The sequence below is a fragment of the Typopeltis vanoorti genome, chromosome 25 (assembly GCF_054136105.1).
Source record: "Typopeltis vanoorti isolate ZY-2024b chromosome 25, IOZ_Tvanoo_1.0, whole genome shotgun sequence".
NCBI lineage: Eukaryota > Metazoa > Arthropoda > Arachnida > Uropygi > Thelyphonidae > Typopeltis > Typopeltis vanoorti.
Window position 1 is genome coordinate 56,711,444 of NC_143573.1, and position 19,610 is coordinate 56,731,053.

Consider the following 19,610-nt stretch of genomic DNA (forward strand, 5'->3'; position numbering starts at 1 on the left):
ATTTCTAGGAGGGAAAAAACATACCACCTCTGTATGTTCTTCATAGTGTTTACTTTCAGTTGTTATTTTTACATATTACATAGGGACACCTCCATGGAGTCTGTATACTCATTGCAAGAGTTCCGTTACATAAAAATTAATTATCAATACCTGTCATATTTTACCAAAATCATTCACTGACAAGCACACACACACACCTGACTGCCAATCTATTCCACTCATTCACCACTCTCCAAGCAAAAAAATCTAGAGCTCATGCCATTGCTAACCACACTCTCACTCAATTTTCATGGACAACCTGTACTTCTCCTCACATTATTCATGTTCTGAAATATTTACTCTACATCACTCTTATAAACTCCCTAAGCAACTTATATGTCTCTATTATATTCCAACCTTATCTACCGATCAACCAGCCTCTGTAACCCACAAAACTTCAATCTCTACTCATATGGAACATCACACAGGTTTGTCACCATCTTGGTCACCTGCCTCCGAATCTGCTCCACCTTGCCCACATCTGCAAGAGATCTAGGCAACCAGATTTATGCACAGTAATCCTGAGGAGGTCTTATCAAAGCCTTATAAAGAGGAATAATAACCTGATTATTATTCTTTGCTGTTATCTCTGTCAGAGTGTTCTTCAATAACAAGGTAATCCGAGGAGCTGTTTTAACACTTTTACAATATGCCCTCTGAACTTCAACTCCCTATCCACTAACACCCGCAAATCCTTAGCTTCATTAATTTCCTGGCATACAGTTCCATCAAAATGGTACACAGCTGGTAATCTTGTCACTCAAAAATGCATAACCTAACACATTGCCACATTAAATTGACATACATTCTCCTTTGTTCATACTAACAGTATATTTAAATCATCCCCTAAAATATCAACATTGTCTTTATTGCCTATACTTCTAACTAATTTTGCATTATCTGCAAAACTGAATATTTCCCCTCAAATCATTTCATATATCATTAATGTACAAATGAAATATCAGTGGCCCAAGTACAGAGCCAAGTACACACCATCTATGGTTGGTTGGTTGATTTATAGTTTATTTGGCACAAAAACTGCAAAGGTAATACCGTGCCATACTAAAGGTTACAACATTAGCATTTACAGAAAAATAGTTTCACAAAGCAGCATCTCTAGGTAAACAAAACTGCTGCAGAGCACACAGCAACACACAAGGTTAGAGGTTATTACAGTAGTGCAAAAATAGTTAACAATATAAGTTAATACATAATATATGAAACACTAAGCCAAGGAATGCAGTATCTACATATATGTAAGATTATAATAGATGCCTTTATAGCAGTACAAAAATAGGCAAAAAGATTATATTATACAATATGCATGGATGAAAATTAAATTTAGCAATGCAGTAGAAACAGAATTTAGAATGCATATAATTCTGTTTATATGAAAGTACACAAATAGGTAAGATGTCCTACAGCACTACATGATTATTTGAAAAATAAAGTAGTAAATAAGATGCATACAAAATGCATGTTAAGTGATGCAGTATCTACGTATAAACAAAATTACTGCAGAGGTTTCAGCAGTACATAAATAGATAACTATAGGTAAACATATGTATATACAAAACAAGTCAAGGAAAGCAGTGTCTAAATCTAGTAAGATTACAACAAATATTATTATACTAATACTTAAAGAGTCAGAAAGGAATTATTATATAGCAATTGATGCATAAAATTTAAGTTTAGCATTATGGTATTTACATATTAACAAAATTACAGCAGGGTGATACAAATATACAAGATCAAGGCCTATGGTAATACATAATTGGTCAAATTTTACATAATGAATAATATGTATGTATAAGAGTTAAGCAAAACAGTATTTACATATAAACAAATTTATGGTCAAATGTGTTTGTACAAATTAATTCTATCTAAAAAATCAAAACATCATGCAATTTGCCTGAGTCTGCTAGCATTTCCCTGAGTGTATATGGCTTGGTTAGATAGGTGAAAATTTCATTCCTCTCTCGTGTAAATTTTTGACGATCTACCAGAATATGATGAATAGTGAAATGTGTGTTGCATTTTTCACATATGGGAGGGTCATCAGCTCTCAGTAAATGAGAATACGTAAGGTGACTGTGACCTATGCAGAGCCGAGCAAGGACAACCTTCTTCCTTCTCTTTGTATGTTGACTAGAATGCCAGTGTTTATTTTCAGGTTTAATGTTATATAATTTGTTTGTTGATGTTTCTTGCAATGTTAACTCCCACTGAGCAATTAGCTTTGATCTTATAAGTTGTCTGTAGTCTGTATATGGAACTGTCAAATAGTATGTGGAGAAGGTATAGACTGATTTAGCAGCTGCATCTGCAGCCTCATTTCCTTTGATTCTGATGTGGCTGGGAATCCAGCAGAACTGAACATCGAAATTAAGGATTTTTTTCATTTTGTGAAGGAGGTGTAGCACTTCATAAAGTACTGGATGAGGATTATACATAGGAGAAGAGATAGTCTGTAAAGAGCTCAATGAGTCTGTATAAATTATACACTTTTGGTAGCCATTTTCTTTTATATGCAAGCTGAATGGCATGCAAATCTGCTGTATAATTACTGCAGTCAGGTGGGATCTGATTTGAGATAATAATGTCAGGAAGCACAGCCAACAGAGTTGTTAGTTCTTGAACCATCAGTATAGATGGGTAAGAAATCAGCATGTGCTGCTCTGTGTGCATTAAACAATTGCAGGTAGATGGATGATGGGTATAAGATTTCTGTAGCTGACAAAGTGAGAGGTTGCAGGATGGTGTGCAAACCTGCCATGGAGGAATGCTGTTATGTTTAGTGTAGCTAATGTTGTCAACATTTATACTAAGAGATTGCACAGTTTCTTTAATACGCATACCAAAAGGATGTATAGCAGTTTAATGTTTGTGATATTGAGCTTCTCAATGCAGAGAGAAGATACCATTCCATGTAGGGTGATCTGGGAGAGATTTTATTTTTAGGGGGTAATTAAGAGACAACTGTTTTCGTCGAAGTGACAGAGCCAGTTCATAGAGACTTGGCGTGGGTGAGGTGCAAAAGGCACCAGTAGCTATCCGTATACCCTAATGATGGATGGAATCCAACCATCGCAGGTTACTCTGTCTTGCCGAACCATAGACTTGGGACCCATAATCCAGCTTTGAACGTATAAGTGCACGATAAAGATGGAGCAATGAAGCTCGATCAGCACCCCACCCAGTAGAGGATAGAGTGCGAAGGAGGTTCAAAGTTCTTTTGCACTTTTCCCTTAGTTGATGAATGTGTGCTAGAAATGTGATTTTCTAGCACACATTCTTGACATTTCTAGAAAAGTCAAAAACGAGTCGCAAGAACTTGGTTTCTGTAGTTACTGGAATAACAGTAGGTCCCATTCTTAGTTCTGGATCTGGGTGATGAGTGCGTTTTCGACAGAAGTGTACACAGACACTTTTTTCTGTTGAAAACCTAAACCCATTATTAAGAGCCCACAGAGAGACATGATCAATTGCTTGCTGAGATTGTCTTTAAATTACCCTCATGTTACGTGAGTGACAGTAAATTGTGAAGTCATCAACATATAGAGCATTGTCTACAGTGGGAGGAAACTGTTCAATGATTGAGTTGATTTTAATAGCAAAAAGGGTTACACTTAAGACAGAGCCTTGGGGAACACATTGTTCTTGAAGATATGGTTGAGATAGCATACTTCCCACTCTGACATGGAAAGTTCGCCTGGACAGAAAGTTTTTAATAAATATAGGGAGGTGTCCTTTGAGACCTAGGTTATAGAGGTCTTTTAATATGCCATAACTACAGGTTGTGTCATAAGCTTTTTCCATGTAAAAAAAAAAAAAAAAACAGAGACAAGATGTTCTCGCTATAGAAATGCATCTCTTATACAAGTTTCTAACCAAACTAAATGGTTTAAACTTGATCGATGTCTACGGAAACCACATTGTGTATTGGAAAGAAGACTGTTGTTTTCTAAATACCAGAGAAGTCTGGCATTAACCATTTTCTCTAGTATCTTACAAAGACAGCTGGTCAGAGCAATGGGTTGATAATTATTTGCTTGTGTTGGATCTTTTCCTGGTTTTGGGATAGCAATGACAATTGACTTATGCCAAGAATTTGGAAACTCTTCCTCTGCAAGTATTCTATTGTATAATAAGGGAAGAAGATCCATAGAAGATGATGGTAGATGTTTTATCATTTCATAATAGATGTCATCAGGTCCTACTGCACTAGGGTAAGATTGTAGGAGAGCTCTTTAGTTCCTCTTTGATAAATGGCTGAAAAATGTTGGTAGAAAAATTAAGCCTTTGTTTCTCTTGCTGCTCTTTCAGTATTAAAAATTCTGGAGAATATGAAGCTGTTGTTGAGATTTTAGCAAAAGTTTCTCCTAAAGTATCTGCAATAGCTTTGGGATCAGCAAGAACACTTCCATTATAGTCTAAGGTGGACAAACAATGTGTACTTTTATCTGCCTTTCATTTTCCGGATTTTATCCCATACAATTTTTGGACTGGTCATTTGATTAATTGATGTAATAAATTGGATCCATGATTGTTTTTGACTCTGACGTCTTACAAAACGTGCTTTGGCTCGAGTATGCTTGAAAGTTATTAAATTTGATGTGGTGGGTATCTACGAAATATGCTCCATGCTCTGTGTTGATCTGTTTTGGCTTCCTGACATTCTGGGTTCCACCAAGGCTTTGGATAGACTGGAAATCGAGATGATGTTTTTTGGGATGGAGGTTGTTGCTGCCTGGACAATGCATTCTGTTATATATTTTACAGCTTCATTGATAGGTGTTTGATTGATGGCATCAGCATTAAATTTTGCAAGATGAGAGAAAGTGTTCCAGTCAGCCTGGCCCATTTTCCATATAGGTATCCATGTGGGTGAACATGGTTCCTGTGAAGACATTGTACAAAGAACAGGAAAGTGATCACTTCCATATATGTTCTCTTCAATGTCCCACATGAGCAGTGGAAGAATGGAAGGGGAAGAGATTGTAAGATCAATTGCAGAATATGAGCAGGTAGGCATATGGAAGAAAGTATTGAGTTTATTATTTAGAAGGGAAAGGTTATTATCAAGAATTTTTTCAATGCTTTGACCTCGTCTATTAGTGTTGGCACTACCCCATAGAGTATTGTGACCGTTAAAGTCACCCATCAAAAGTATGGGTTCAGGCAGTTGTGAGATAAGGTTATCAAGATCAATTTCATTGAAATCAGCATTTGGTGGTAAATAAATTGAACGTACTGTAATAAGGAATCCCACAGAGAAGTATTAAGTTGGACCTGATGGAAAGGAGTATGACTGCCCACTAGGATAGCTACTCCTCCATGAGCAGGACCATCTCCAATTCTATCCTTACATACAACAGTGAAATTCTTAAAGGTAGGGTCCTCACTGGGTCTTAAGTAAGTTTCCTGTAGGCAGAAACAGAAAGGTTTGTGTTTCTGCAACAACATCTTGATATTGTCAATATTCTGGCGGATCCCACGACAGTTCCATTGTAAAAATTTTCCTATTGTTTTGATTTTATTGACTTGTCTGGTTTTCGAGAGGTTCAGGACTTACCTTTGTCAGATTTATATTTATCCACTGTTTTAGGGAAGTATGGATGGCTAGTGTCCATCTCTTCCTCTGATAGAGTGTTCAAAACATCAAATGTGTTAGGGTCAGTTGGTATGCTTAGTTTGCTTTCAGTGGATATCGAGGTATTCATTTTTTCTGTGCAAGTGTCTGGTGGTTTATCTTTGAGTGAAGTCTCCACCATAATTTTTTTGACAGATGAGTTTTCATTAAATGGGACCATTTTTGAAGTTGTCTCTGGAGTAAGGCTATAGGTCTTGTGATTAATGCTCTCAACAGAGAAGCACTTATGGTCGTAAAGTTCAGATATGGTGAAATTATCAAATGGTGGAATAGCCATGCACATTTGAATTGCTGTTGGCACTTTTTTAATTGCTACTTTTTCAGCATAAGAGGATCGTAGAACAGGTGTAATGGTGGCTAGCTTTCTTTTCGCATCCTGATATGTTATGTTTTGTTCTGTTTTTAATTTTTGTATCTCTTTTTTCATCTTTCCATTTCTGACATGTAAGAGAGTATGCTGGGTGATCTCCCTGACAGTTGACACATTTAGCTTTTTTTTTTCACAGCAAGATTTATTTTCATGTTCTTTACTACCACATCGAGCACAGGTAGTAAAACCACGACAGGCAGTTTGGGCATGTCCATATCTTTGACATTTAAAGCATCTCAGAGGGTTAGGGATGTACATTCTAACAGGACAGCTGAGAAAAACCTGCTTATACAGATGTCGGAGGCCTAGGTGTATCAAAAGTAAGGATGATGTTCTTGGTTGAGACTAGGCGATCATCCCTGCGTATCAGGATGCACCTCACGCCCATCACTCCTTGATCTTTAAGCTCTGAACATATCTCCTCATCAGGAACCTCAAGGAGATCCCATTCTGATATCACTCCTCTACTGGAATTGAGTGTTCTGTGAGGTGTTACTGCAATTTGTATTCCACCCATTGTCGTTGCTCTCAGTAGTTTCTTGGAATGTTGTTTGCACACTGTTTCCATGAGGATATCACCAGAACGCAATTTCTTGACAGTTTTGGGAGATCTGCCAGGCCTTCTAAACCTTTTTAGATAAAGAAGGGTGACATTTTCCCAATTGGTTTTTCACCTGTTGCATGAATGATTAAAAAGGTTGGTACATTTTTGTTAGTATCCGATATCTTTTGTTTCTTACTTCTGTTTCCATATGCTGTGTCTATATTATCAGTACTTGGTTGGGACTTTGTTAGGGTCCCTGAAACATTTGAGGATGAAGAATTCATATTTAAGGAATTTTTAATTCAGCACCAGAGCTCCCCACCCACCACGGAGCCACACATGGATGCCCACTATCTGGCAAGCAAAGAATGCGCTCAGGAGTTTGCTGGAGAAACTAGTAGGTTTTAATATAAGTTTTATTGTAAACTGGTCTGTATTAATAAAATTGTATTTCTATTATAAAACGACCAAATATGTATAATTTAAATAGTTTAATGAAACACAAAGTTCAGTGCATGGAAAGAGAAAAATGCAGAAAGGCCAAACTTTTGAACCACCTAACGTTCCTTAAACGTTGCAGGGAATTCTCCATCATTCCAAAGTTCCTCATAGTCAGAGGTCATATCAACTCTATATCAGCTAAAAAAATTTATCTACACACTTCATTGGCGCTTGTAAGAGAAAGGATTCAAAACAGATACAAAACAGATTCAAAACAAATTAGATACGAACTTAATAAAAGTGATATTAATTGCCGCAAGTTCTTTGATGAAATTTCTAACAATTTAGAATACACCATATGGAATCAATTAGATCAAATGATACAACGCAGTTATGAAAAAACTTTCAAACTTTATGAGGACAAACAAATTAGGAAATTCAATGAACTTTACAAGAAAAAATATCGGACACAAAACAACCCTCCCGGATGACAAAGTGATTTTCAATTTGTCAAATCATAGCCTCACAAAAAATGAATCTGACATTCTCAAAAAAGGTTTTAATTTTGCGATTATGCCCAAACACATTCCTAAAATGGATTTTATGTGTGAAATTGAAAAAGGCCTATATCCACTACCACAAAACGTGGCGAACACTATTAGATTCAAAAGTACAATAATCCTAGCCAAAGCCAAACAACCTGTTCTCAACATGTCTCCTTAAGATAGAAAGGCAATTCTCAACTTGAAGAAAAACAAAGATATCATTGTTACAAAGGTTGATAAGGGAAATTCTATAGTTATCCTCAACTCTAAAGATTATTATGATAAGTTAAACGTATTACTATCAGACAACTCCACTTATAAGATCCTAGACAGAGACCCCACAATAAAAAATCATAATGAAACAAACCAACTAATCAGAAATTGTAACATTTGGCCAGAAGAAGTGAAGAGAACACTAAAATCCTCACATCCTATCACTCCAAGACTATATGGGACACCTAAAATACATAAACAGGATATACCTCTCCGTCCAATAGTTGATGGAAGATCATCACCAAAATTCTGTATCGCTATATTGATGATATTTTCATCATCTGGGAAGATGGTGTCAACAACCTCAATTTATTTTTAGACCACCTAAACAAGTGCCATGGAAAAATCTCTTTTACCTTCAAACTGGAATCAGATGACTGCCTCCCCCTTTTAGACCTGAAACTTACCAGCTGTGCTGCTGAGAGTATTAAAATCTCAATTTTTAGAAAGCCTACTCATACTGATAGATATCTCCATGCTTCCTCCCATCACTATCCCCCACAAAAATTTGGTATTATTTCCACCTTAGCTCACCGAGCCAAATCATTACTTACAGAAGAAACAGAAATAGAAAATGAACTCCTTTTTCTTAAAAAAACTTTTATTAATAATGGTTTCTCTCCTAAAAAAATTGACAAATTTCTTTCCTCCAGTCACTCAACTACTTTTGAAGATCTCTCTTCCCCAAGAGCCTTCATCTCTTTGCCTTACATCAACTCTATTTCACCAAAACTGTCAAAGATTCTCAAGAAGTTTAACTTCAAAACTTGCTTCACTATGCTTCCAAACTTCATTCAATACTTAGCAAACTTAAAGAGAAACATCTTCCAACTCAGTTTCCAGGAGTGTACAAGATTTTGTGTGATTGTGGAAAGCCATACTATGGCCAGACTGCTAAATCCATCCTTCTACGTTTGGAAGAACATCGTCGAGACATCTCATATAACAGGACTAGAATTAGCACTCTCTCTAGCCACGTTCTCTTTTCAGCTAACTCAGACAAAGGCCACCAACACATCGTGAACTGGACTCAAACTTCTAACATCCATGTGTGCTATGATGAACTCGAGAGAAAGATTGTCGAATCTAGGGAAATTTCTCTAGATTCCTCTTATATCAACAACAGCCTGAGTTTTAATCTCTCTGATGCACACGTTGCCTCTGTTCAGTACTGGCGCACTCGCGACAGCGCATAGTATACGTTTGTTTGGAACTCAAGCTTGCATTTTGTTTTCAAACACGCTACTGTCTTTTTTGTACTTGTTCTGTTATTACAATTTGAAGTCTCTGTAATTCTTTATATACTTCTTTGATTGTGATACCTGAAGATGTTGATCAATTCAACGAAACTAGTAAACTAGTAGTATCTTTTCAAATATATCATGTCATCTTTTTATCTCTCGGTATCAGTCGTTAAAGCTTTTTCATAATATTCCAACCGAGTAAAAATGAATTCTGAAAAAATAAATATATATATATATATATATATATATATACATTGTATATATATATACAATATGTATATATATATAATAGAGAGAGAGAGAGAGAGAGATTATTTTATATATAATTAAACTTGAACATTATTTATGAAATTTTCAATCAGTATTTATACAATGGCTTTGCATTTGTTTGAAAAAAAATTTTTTTAAAAATGATTTAAATACATACATTATCTCAATTTAATTTTAAGAAAAATCACATTTCTTATGAACATGATTTCTAGGATTCAAATTAAATTGCATTTGCCTATTTTCACTAGATTTATCTACTGTAATTTGTGAGTATTATCACTTTCTTAAGAATCATTTGATAATTTCAAGAAATGCAAATCTCTATCACAAACATGAGCAAAATCATTCGTATCTTTTTATATCCTCCTAATAGTTTATTCAGCTCCATGGAATTATCAATTCTTAGAGTGGAGTCTTCACTAACAGTTTCAAAAGACTGGTTATCTTCATTAGTAGTATCTAAGTTAGAAGATGAAGTAGGTTCTTTAATGGCTTGTGCATCTTCAAATACATGCTTATGATACTCTGACATTAACTCCTCCTCCTCTCCTCAAACGTATATCAGGCCTAGTGGCCCATTACATTCATATTAGGATATTACATGGCCCATTAAGATTTGAAACCATGACCGCCCTAAGGATAAGGAGCGTGCGGATAGGCTTATGTGTTCGTCAGACATGTTGTAATAGATTTAACGGTATTGATATGAACACAGATGAATAAGAAAATAACTATTTATTAACTTAAAAGCTAATATTTCGCTGGTATTATATCCAGCATCTTCAGAGCACACAACACAAAGTTTGTTACAAATGCAAGACAACCACAATCCAGCAAAACAGTAGGGCTAGTATAAGTAATTGCAGCATGCAACACAAAACTAAAGTCCTAATAGGGTGCCATCTAGGTTTAAAAAAAAAAAAAAAAAAGTAGTTCAAAGTTTTGAAATAGTAGTCCAAATAATAGTCTTAGAAAGTTTGAAAAAAATAAAATAAAATAAAAGGTAATAAATATTAATTTGGTCTTAGGATGACTGTCTCCCAAATCTTTGGTAGATTTATACAGCCATACTTGTTAAGGTTTGGAGTATGTTTTAAGGCTTCTGTTGATTCCAGGAACAACCTCTCTGACTTGTAGAAGCTTCTGTGCATTACTTTTGTTTTTTTCCAATTGACCCTGTGTGTTGGGGTATCCAAAGCATGGTCTGCCAGACCTGACTTGCCATAGCGAAAGTCCACAGTTCTTCCTGTTTGTCCATAGTAGGCTTGATGGCAAGAACAGGGCACTTCATAGACTCCTGGATGTGATAAAGGATTGCATTTGTCCTTAGGTGAATGGATGAGAGTTGCTAATTTCACATAAGGTTCAAATATGGTGCGCAGTTGGTGTTTGTTAAGTACCCTAGATATCTTTTCAGATGTGCCTTTAATGTATGGGATGGTGATAGTTTTGTTGTAGTCTTCTGTGGTAGATAGAGGGGATTTCTGGGTAGCATTTAGTATGTTATCTATCTTATGGGGATTATAACCATTGGTTAAGAAGGTGTGACGTAGGTGAGAAAGTTCAGCAGTGAGAGCTGAACTTTCTCACTTCCAATGGCATTGCTCACACTGCTGAACTTTCTCACCTACGTCACACCTTTTTAACCAATGGTTATAATCCCCATAAGATAGATACCATACTAAATGCTACCCAGAAATCCCCTCTATCTTCCACAGAAGACTACAACAAAACTATCACCATCCCATACATTAAAGGCACATCTGAAAAGATATCTAGGGTGCTTAACAAACACCAACTGCGCACAGTATTTAAACCTAATGTGAAATTAGCTACTCTCATCCGTTCACCTGAGGACAAATGCACTCCTTTATCACATCCAGGAGTCTATGAAGTGCCCTGTTCTTGCCATCAAGCCTACTACGGACAAACAGGAAGAACTGTGGCCATCCGTCTCAGTGAACACAAAAAATATATCCGACACTTTCGCTATGGCAAGTCGGGTCTGGCAGACCATGCTTTGGGTACCCCAACACACAGGATCAATTGGAAAAAAACAAAAGTAATGCACAGAAGCTTCTACAAGTCAGAGAGGTTGTTCCTGGAATTAACAGAAGTCTTAAAACATACTCCAAGCCTTAACAAGTATGGCTGTATAAATCTACCAAAGATTTGGGAGACAGTCATCCTAAGACCAAATTAATATTTATTACTTTTATTTTATTTTTTTTCAAACTTTCTAAGACTATTATTTGGACTACTATTTCAAAACTTTGAACTACTTTTTAAAAAAATTTTTTTTTTTTTTAATCTAGATGGCACCCTATTAGGACTTTAGTCTTGTGTTGCATGCTGCCATTACTTATGCTAGCCCCACTGTTACACCGGATTGTGGTTGTTTTGCATTTGTAACAAACTTTGTGTTGTGTGCTCTGAAGATGCTGGATATAATACCAGCGCAATATTAGCTTTTAAGTTAATAAATAGTTATTTTCTTATCTATCTGTGTTCATATCAATACCGTTAAATCTAAGGATAAGGAGGTTAGCCCTATGCAGGAGGCATAAGGCTAACCTCCTATGTTTGTAGATGTGTGTGTTCATGGGGCCAGTTTTCCTGTTCTGGGGGACAAAAAACCCAAGTTTCTGGGTGAACCCCCCCACCTCTGTATGAGACTGGCTGACTCACCTTTCATTGAAAGAGACTAGATAAAGGTTGCTCACGTCTTGGACAGCAATCAAAATCCAGATCTTTCTGACCAAAGGGTTTCATCTGTACCGACTGAGCTACGGAGGTGCTTGACATTAACTACACTACAATTATTTTCATAACTTAAAACTGTTGTCATGTTGTTATTTGTATTATTATTTATTATTATTACATGAGGGAGTCCAAAGACTCATCGAGGGAGGGCACCAACTCCACAACTCCATCTAACCACTGTATTTTCATCATCTATACCAACACCATCTACCGCCGAACACAACTACTAGTATTTTCAAAGACAATCACAAACATCCATGCCCATGGTGGGATTCGAAACCGCAGCCTTTTGGATGGAGAGCAGATATGCTAACCAATCGGTCAACCAGGCCAGCAAAAATTATAATTATGTGACACCTCCAGGGAGTTTAAAGACTCATCGAGGGAGGACACCTACTCTACAGCTCTCTGTCTCCACCACTCAATCCACCAACTACTACGAATTGCAATTACACTAATGCCATCTACTGCCCACCAGCACCATTAGTATTTTCACAGACAATCACAAACGTCCATGCCCACGGCAGGATTCGAGCACCAACTCCACACCACTTGAACCCCTTTGGGTTCGAGAGTGGATACGCTAACCACTCGGCCAACCAGGTCAGCTAAATATTATTTTTATTATTTGACCATCCAGGGAGTTCAAGGACTCATTGAGGGAGAGCACCTGCTCTACAACTCTGTCTCCACAATTCAATCACCAACTGACTGCAACTACACCAACAGCATCTACTGCCAACCACAACTGGTATTTCCACAGACAATCACAAACATCCATGTCTATCATGGGAACCCACAGCCTTTTGGCTGTAGAGCAAATACACCATCCACTCAGCCAACCAGGCTGACAATTGTATTATGCTGTTTATATTTAGAGAACGTGGTTTAGACTAAGGTACATAACTAGGTGATCTTTTATAATTATTTATGGCTTTGTTGCCTTGAACTTTTTGTTCTATTGTTAAAAGATGTTACTTTCTTAATATTTAGATTGGGAAAACCTTCATACCTTAATAATGTATTTAAATTATCTTCTAAACATATTGAGCTATCATTCCTTAATAGATATAATCTTAGCCTATCAGAATGCACAACTAGTATTTTAGTTGAATTCTTTATAACTTGCATTTTAAAATTTTCTAATATCTTATATGGACCAAAAGTGTTTTTACCTAATTTACCAACCTTTTCAAGACCAATTTTATTATCTAAAAGTACTTAATCACTAGGAATAAGACATATTTTCTGAATCTATTTATGAATGCTCTTGTTTTATGGAAGCTAAGTCTACTAGTTTCAGCTACAATTTCATGAACAACTGAGTTTCTTTCAACTATATCCCAAGATATTCACCAATATCTGAGAAACGTGAGTTTGCATATGTAGATGCTAACTCATTTGGAAAGTTAGGTTCAAAACCATATAATACAAAAGCAAGTTTTCTTTAATAGCAGAATGAACTACTGTCCTACAAACAAAAAGTTTTAAGATCTTATTTAACCTTTCACATATTCCATTACACCGAGGATGAGGTGTTGTAAAAAAGCTTCTTAAGATTTAATAACCTACATAATTGCAACATAAGTTTTGTAAAGTTTGCTCCTTGATCAGATAAAGTGTCTGTGTACCATAACTTGAAATTATCAGCTTCAAAAACTGTTGCTACAGTTTTAGCAGTTTGATCCTTCACAGTCACTGCTTCTGGAAAGCATCGTAACATATCAATAGCTACAGCTTGAAATGGTCTAATAGAGGTGTGCTGCCTCTAAAAGTAGACCTAATTTGGCATAGATAACAGGATGTCACATATGAATTAATATAATTTCTCATCCCTCTCCAAAAGATTCACCCCTTTGAACTTTTCATACATGTTTTTCAAAATGGGATCTTCTTTCTGAGCTTCAATTATAACAAATTTTATCCTATTTTGAGAGTTAATGGACTTTCCCTTAATCTCATCATCACCATCATCATCATCAAATTCCTGCCATGTACCCACAAGGGGTGTACAGGATATGATAGTACCACATGAAAAAATTATATCATTATTAACTTCCTATCTACAATTTTCCTCCAAATCAGTCTGTTACTTGTCAAGACTCCAACATTATCAGATCTTATATTTCTATCGTCTAAGGCACTTTGTACCGTATCAATCCACCTATATCTTGGTCTTCCTCTGGGTCGTTTTGCTGCCAACCTGGCACAGAACACTTGTTTTGCTAATCTTTCCTCGCCCATTCTGTTTAGTTGACCATACCACCTGATATTAGCTCTGCTAACGCATTCCAGGATGCTGACAATATCAAGTTCTTTCCTAATATCCTCGTTTTTAATATGATATTGCCATTGATGCCATCTGTTCACGCCTATAATCTTTCTCAGGACTCTCATATCTGCGGTCTCTAGTCTTTGGTCAAGTGTTTTACTTCTGACCCAGCTCTCAGATCCATAAGTTAAAACTGGTTTGAACACTGTCGTGTATACAGCTAATTTAGTGTTCAGACTAATTTCTCTCTTATTCCATATGAATTTATTCAATTGACTTCCCACCATACCAGCTTTGCTGATTCTGTTGTCTATTTCTATATTTAATTTACCATCTTCAGTAAAAATCGTGCCTAAATAGCTGAAATATTTTACTTGTTCCACAGGTTCTCCATTCACAACACAGTTGACATTTTCAATGATTCTACCTATTTTCATTGTCTTTGTCTTTTTATTGCTGACCTTCATTCCATATCTATTGCAACAACTATTCAATTTAGTCAGAGAATCTTGCAGACTTGTAGCGGATTTATTTAGAAGTATAACATCATCTGCATGAAGCAAAGAGCTGACATTAACATCTCCAATTTTGATATCATGTTTAATACCACTTTCCTTCATAATGTGATCCATATAGATAATGAATAACAGATGGGATAATGTACATTCTTGTCTCACACCAGATTTAACATTAAACCATCTTCCTGTACTTCCTTCAATTCTAACTGCTGACTTACAACTCAAATAAAGATTAAGTATTGCTTCATATAATGTCCCATTGACACCATGTAACTATAGCGTATTGAATAGCTTCTCTCTTGGCACCCTGTCATATGCCTTTTCCAGATCGACAAAACTTAAATACAGATCTTTGTTATATTCCCATGATTTTTCAACTATTTGTTGTAAAGTGAAGATCTGATCCTGACAGTCTCTATTTGGTCAGAATCCAGCTTGTTCTTCACCAAGCTTTTCTTCCACAATTCTTCTCAACTGTTTCTCAAGTATACTTGCATAAATCTTACCAGGAACACTCAGTAGGGAAATACCTCTGTAATTCTCACATTCAGTTTTATTTCTCTTTTTATATATGGGTACTATGAGAGCTCTACTCCAATCATCTGGAATTCGTCCCTAAGAATAGCTTCTGAACTATGCACTGCAGCCACTGTAAGACTTTTATACCACCATACTTCAGCATTTCTGGTTGCATATCATCTACTCCTGCTACCTTTCCACATTTCAAGCCTTTAATAGCTTTTTCTACTTCAAGTATGTATGTATTCCTGACTGTATGCCTGTGGAGTGTTTTTTACCACTGTGCTATCACTGCCTGTTTCATTTAGCAATTTTTCGAAGTAATTACTCCATACTTCAAGGATATCTATTTCTCCTGCTTTCATGCCACCTTTATTATCTCCAACTCCTTTTACAGCACTCTTTTCTCCATTTCTAAGCTTCTTCAACAACCTCCAGCATATTTTGCCACCATCTTGATATTTATTTTCTATGTTTTTGCCAAAGTCCTCCCATGACTTTTGTTTAGCTAGTTTTACACAATGTTTAGCTTTCTTACATTTGTCTCTGTATTGTCTAAGAGCACAAGTTGACTTATTTGCCAGGAACTTTTGATATGCTTTCTCCTTTTCCTTCACAGTCTCTTTTTTTTCTATCCTTGCAGACAACCTCACCACATGACTCTCTGGCTGAATCAATCAGGGTTTTCTTCAATGCTTGCCACTGAATCTCCAAGGTTTGCTTCCTGTTCTTCAAATGCTTTCATTTTTTCTTCAGTAATCTTTGTGTATTTTAGTCTACAGTTCACATCTGAGAGCTGCTCAACTTTTATTTGCTTTAAAGATTTCAATTTTCAATTATTGTTTTTATTTCATTCTCATATATGTAACTTTTTATTATTATGATATTTTTGGTGTGTTCCTAGACTTTCATATGCTGCTGATGCAATAATTTCTTTTATATTATTTCATTCTTTCTCAATGTCTTCATTTTCTTGTATTTTTTCTAAGTAGTTATTAATCCTTTGTTGGTATAAATTTCTTATACTTGAATCATTTAGTAGTTTTCCTTTGTAATTACATTTTGTTTCTCTAGTTTGTTTATTTTGTTTCCAGTTTGGTGGATATCTTAGGTTTGCCTGCACTAAATAGTGATCTGTGTCGATTTCTAGCCCTCTTCTGATTTTAACATCTAGGAAGAGGTTTGCTGCTTTTTCATTTGCTAAAAAGTAGTCTATTATCGATTTTTGTCCTCTTGCACACCATGTATATTTATGCATATTTTTATGTTTGTAAAAGGTATTCACATTATATACTTTGTTATCTTAAAATTTGTCTGTTAACAGCTATTTTGCTCTTAATTGTTTTTGCATCTATCCTAATGTTCCAAAAATTTACCTGTTTTAACTAGTCCCCATAGAATGTGAGAACAATAATCACAGTATGTGGGAGTAGTATAATTGTATTTCTCAAATCGATGCGGATGAGAATACACTTGTGGCTGAGTAGATTCTCCGACCATTTTCCCTCTTACTAATATCTCTATGGTAGAGCGTTTGTGAATAGATCGTCCATGAGAGCGGATCATCTGGGTAGTAAAGGATGCTTGTCGCTGAAAAAAAAAAAAAAAAGATTTCAAAAAGGCATAGCAGAGACATTACATATGAATTTAAAAATTTTTAAAAATATGTTGCCACAAATTTGGAAATTTTCAATTATCAAAGTGCCAACTTTCAATTTTCAGAAGTATAAGAGATGGGGAGGAGGGAGAAGACTGAAGAAGAGAAAACAGTATGAATAATAACAAAAAAGGCACATTTTATAATAATAGTTTAGTGACATTGTTATCATAACTGAACCTATAGATGTTTTGTTTTCAATAATTTTTCAACATACTATAAAACCAAATTATATGATAAATCTTACTCGTCACTTATTTTGGTTAGTAATTTCTCCAATGTCTTCACTCCGATATTACTCTAATCCATTCCAACTTAATACACTCTAATCAGTTACTTTTAGTCTGTTCAGCAAGCTGCAGAGTCATACATTTCAAGTATCTACTATTTAGAACAGTACAATCCCTTGAACTCATGCAAATCGTGAGGAATTTTTGTAGTTATGTAGATTTAAGAGAATTATTTCGTGCTTGCAATTTTTCAAGTCATAGTTTAAAAAAAAAGTAACATTAATATGAGAAATATTACATTAGTGGTTCTTAGTGCATTAAACCTTCAAAATATCATTGTCAATATTAAAGCAAACAAGAACTGGAAATGCATTTAAAAAACTGCATGTGTATGCAGTATTTAAGTAGCTGAAGGAGTAAGCATTTAGATTGCTCTTATAGAAGTATTTAGTATGCAACATACAAGATCTTTTAACAAAGATCTTGTCACTAATTTTAGGTGTATCAAATTAAGAGTTCGTGGCTTGTAACTTTGGCTATTGTGAGCACAGGCTAGCTACCACACATATTGAGTATGAGACTGGAAACTTGTGCACGAATGTTTTTTTATGTGCACATGCACTGGAAAATTAGAAGGAATATTGCTGATGACAGTTAATTTTTGATTATTGCATTTAAAGATTGTATACTTTTGTATATAATACTAGACAGTCGTGTATGCCCATATACTACATTCAGGTTACTTCAAATCTGAAAAACAATTTCGACCTACAAAAAGAAAGTACACCCATGGACTCACCACTGTTTTCTCATATTGCCAACTTTTATATGGAAGCTTTTGAGCAACAGGCACTATATTCCTCTACTTCAAAACTCACAGTTTGGCTTAGATATATTAAGGATAATTTTCTCAACTTTCTAACAAAATCAGTAGAAAATATTGCACAAAACAATGAAGCAGTTACCATGGTCAAGGGAAGAAGAAGACCATTAATTTCTGTCAGTAGAGTAGAGCTGCTTCATTGATATTTGCATTTATTCCATGTCTTTTGGTATTACAAGTATGCTAAAACTATAGAAAGAAGTTGGGTACATACAGACAACATTATATCACCATAATTCTCTGAAATGACACCACCATCATCAGGGCTCTCAGGAATAGAAGTTTCAATTCAAAGAGGATATCATGATAAAGAATGATTACATTCAAAGATTAATACAAAAAATGTTCAAATAGTAGATTAAAGACAAAGGCCAGCTGGGAAAAATAAGACAACAAGACCATAATGAACACATAGAAATGAAGATTATTACAATACATGGTGGAACTAACTTTTCACACCACAAAAGAGAGGCATAATACTGATTTCAACAAGACAAAAATACCCCATATTTCACAGTACTGCTATTTAAGAAAATCCAAGCAAGAGCCTGGCTGGCCGAGTGGTTAGCGTGTCCACTCTCCAGACAAGAGGCCGTGGGTTCGAATCCTGCCGTGGGCATGGATATTTGTGATTGTCTGTGGAAATACTAGTGGTGGTGTTTGGCGGTAGATGGCATTGATGTAGTTGCAGTCAATTAGTGGAAGCAGAGCTGTAGAGTAGATGCTCTCCCTCGATGAGTCCTTGAACTCCCTGGAGGTGACAAATAAGAATAATAATAATAATAATGACATGCAATCCCACCCAGTGCAAAAAAGTATGAAATTTAACTTTGGTTGGTAGGTTTTAACTCAAGTTACAATAAAGCTTGTAGCTGAGAGCATACATGGTTAAAACAGCATATATCCTTGATTTGAATACAAATCAAAATTGCCACCGATGTGAAGTGCTTATTAAAATTGCCATGCCATCGATATTACAATATACAGTAGGCTGCAGTTAATTGGACCACATTGGGAATAGCATAATTTGACACAATTAAGTAGTTCCACAACTAAATGAAGTTGCATATCAAGAGTTTAAAAAGAGTATATACATAATACAAGTTTTTCATTGAATTTTTAATGGAAATTGTGCCATTATAATATTTATTATATGCACATGTTCACAAGAATATGGTGATTTTATTACTGCATACATTTCAACCAGAAACTAACTGGCCATAATCAGTGCATCAGCATAATCACAAGGTGAAGCTATAACAAAGAATGTTAATCCTATTTACTGAGTTGAGTCACGTGTTGGATGCCACCTAGTGGGTGGTTACAATAAAAGTTTGTTTTTACTGCTTAGCAAAATTACTGATTTCTAAACTTAAACTACTGCTTTAA

At 35.5% G+C, this 19,610-nt stretch overlaps 1 protein-coding gene across 1 annotated transcript in view; it reads right to left on the bottom strand.

Annotated features, from left to right (window-relative positions):
* Sbf (SET domain binding factor) overlaps nucleotides 1-19,610 on the bottom strand; it is a 631,948-nt gene that overhangs the window by 70,383 nt on the left and 541,955 nt on the right. Inside the window, 1 exon segment of the mRNA XM_090414822.1 lies at nucleotides 16,828-17,041. Coding sequence (XP_090270948.1) covers nucleotides 16,828-17,041 — 214 coding nt within the window.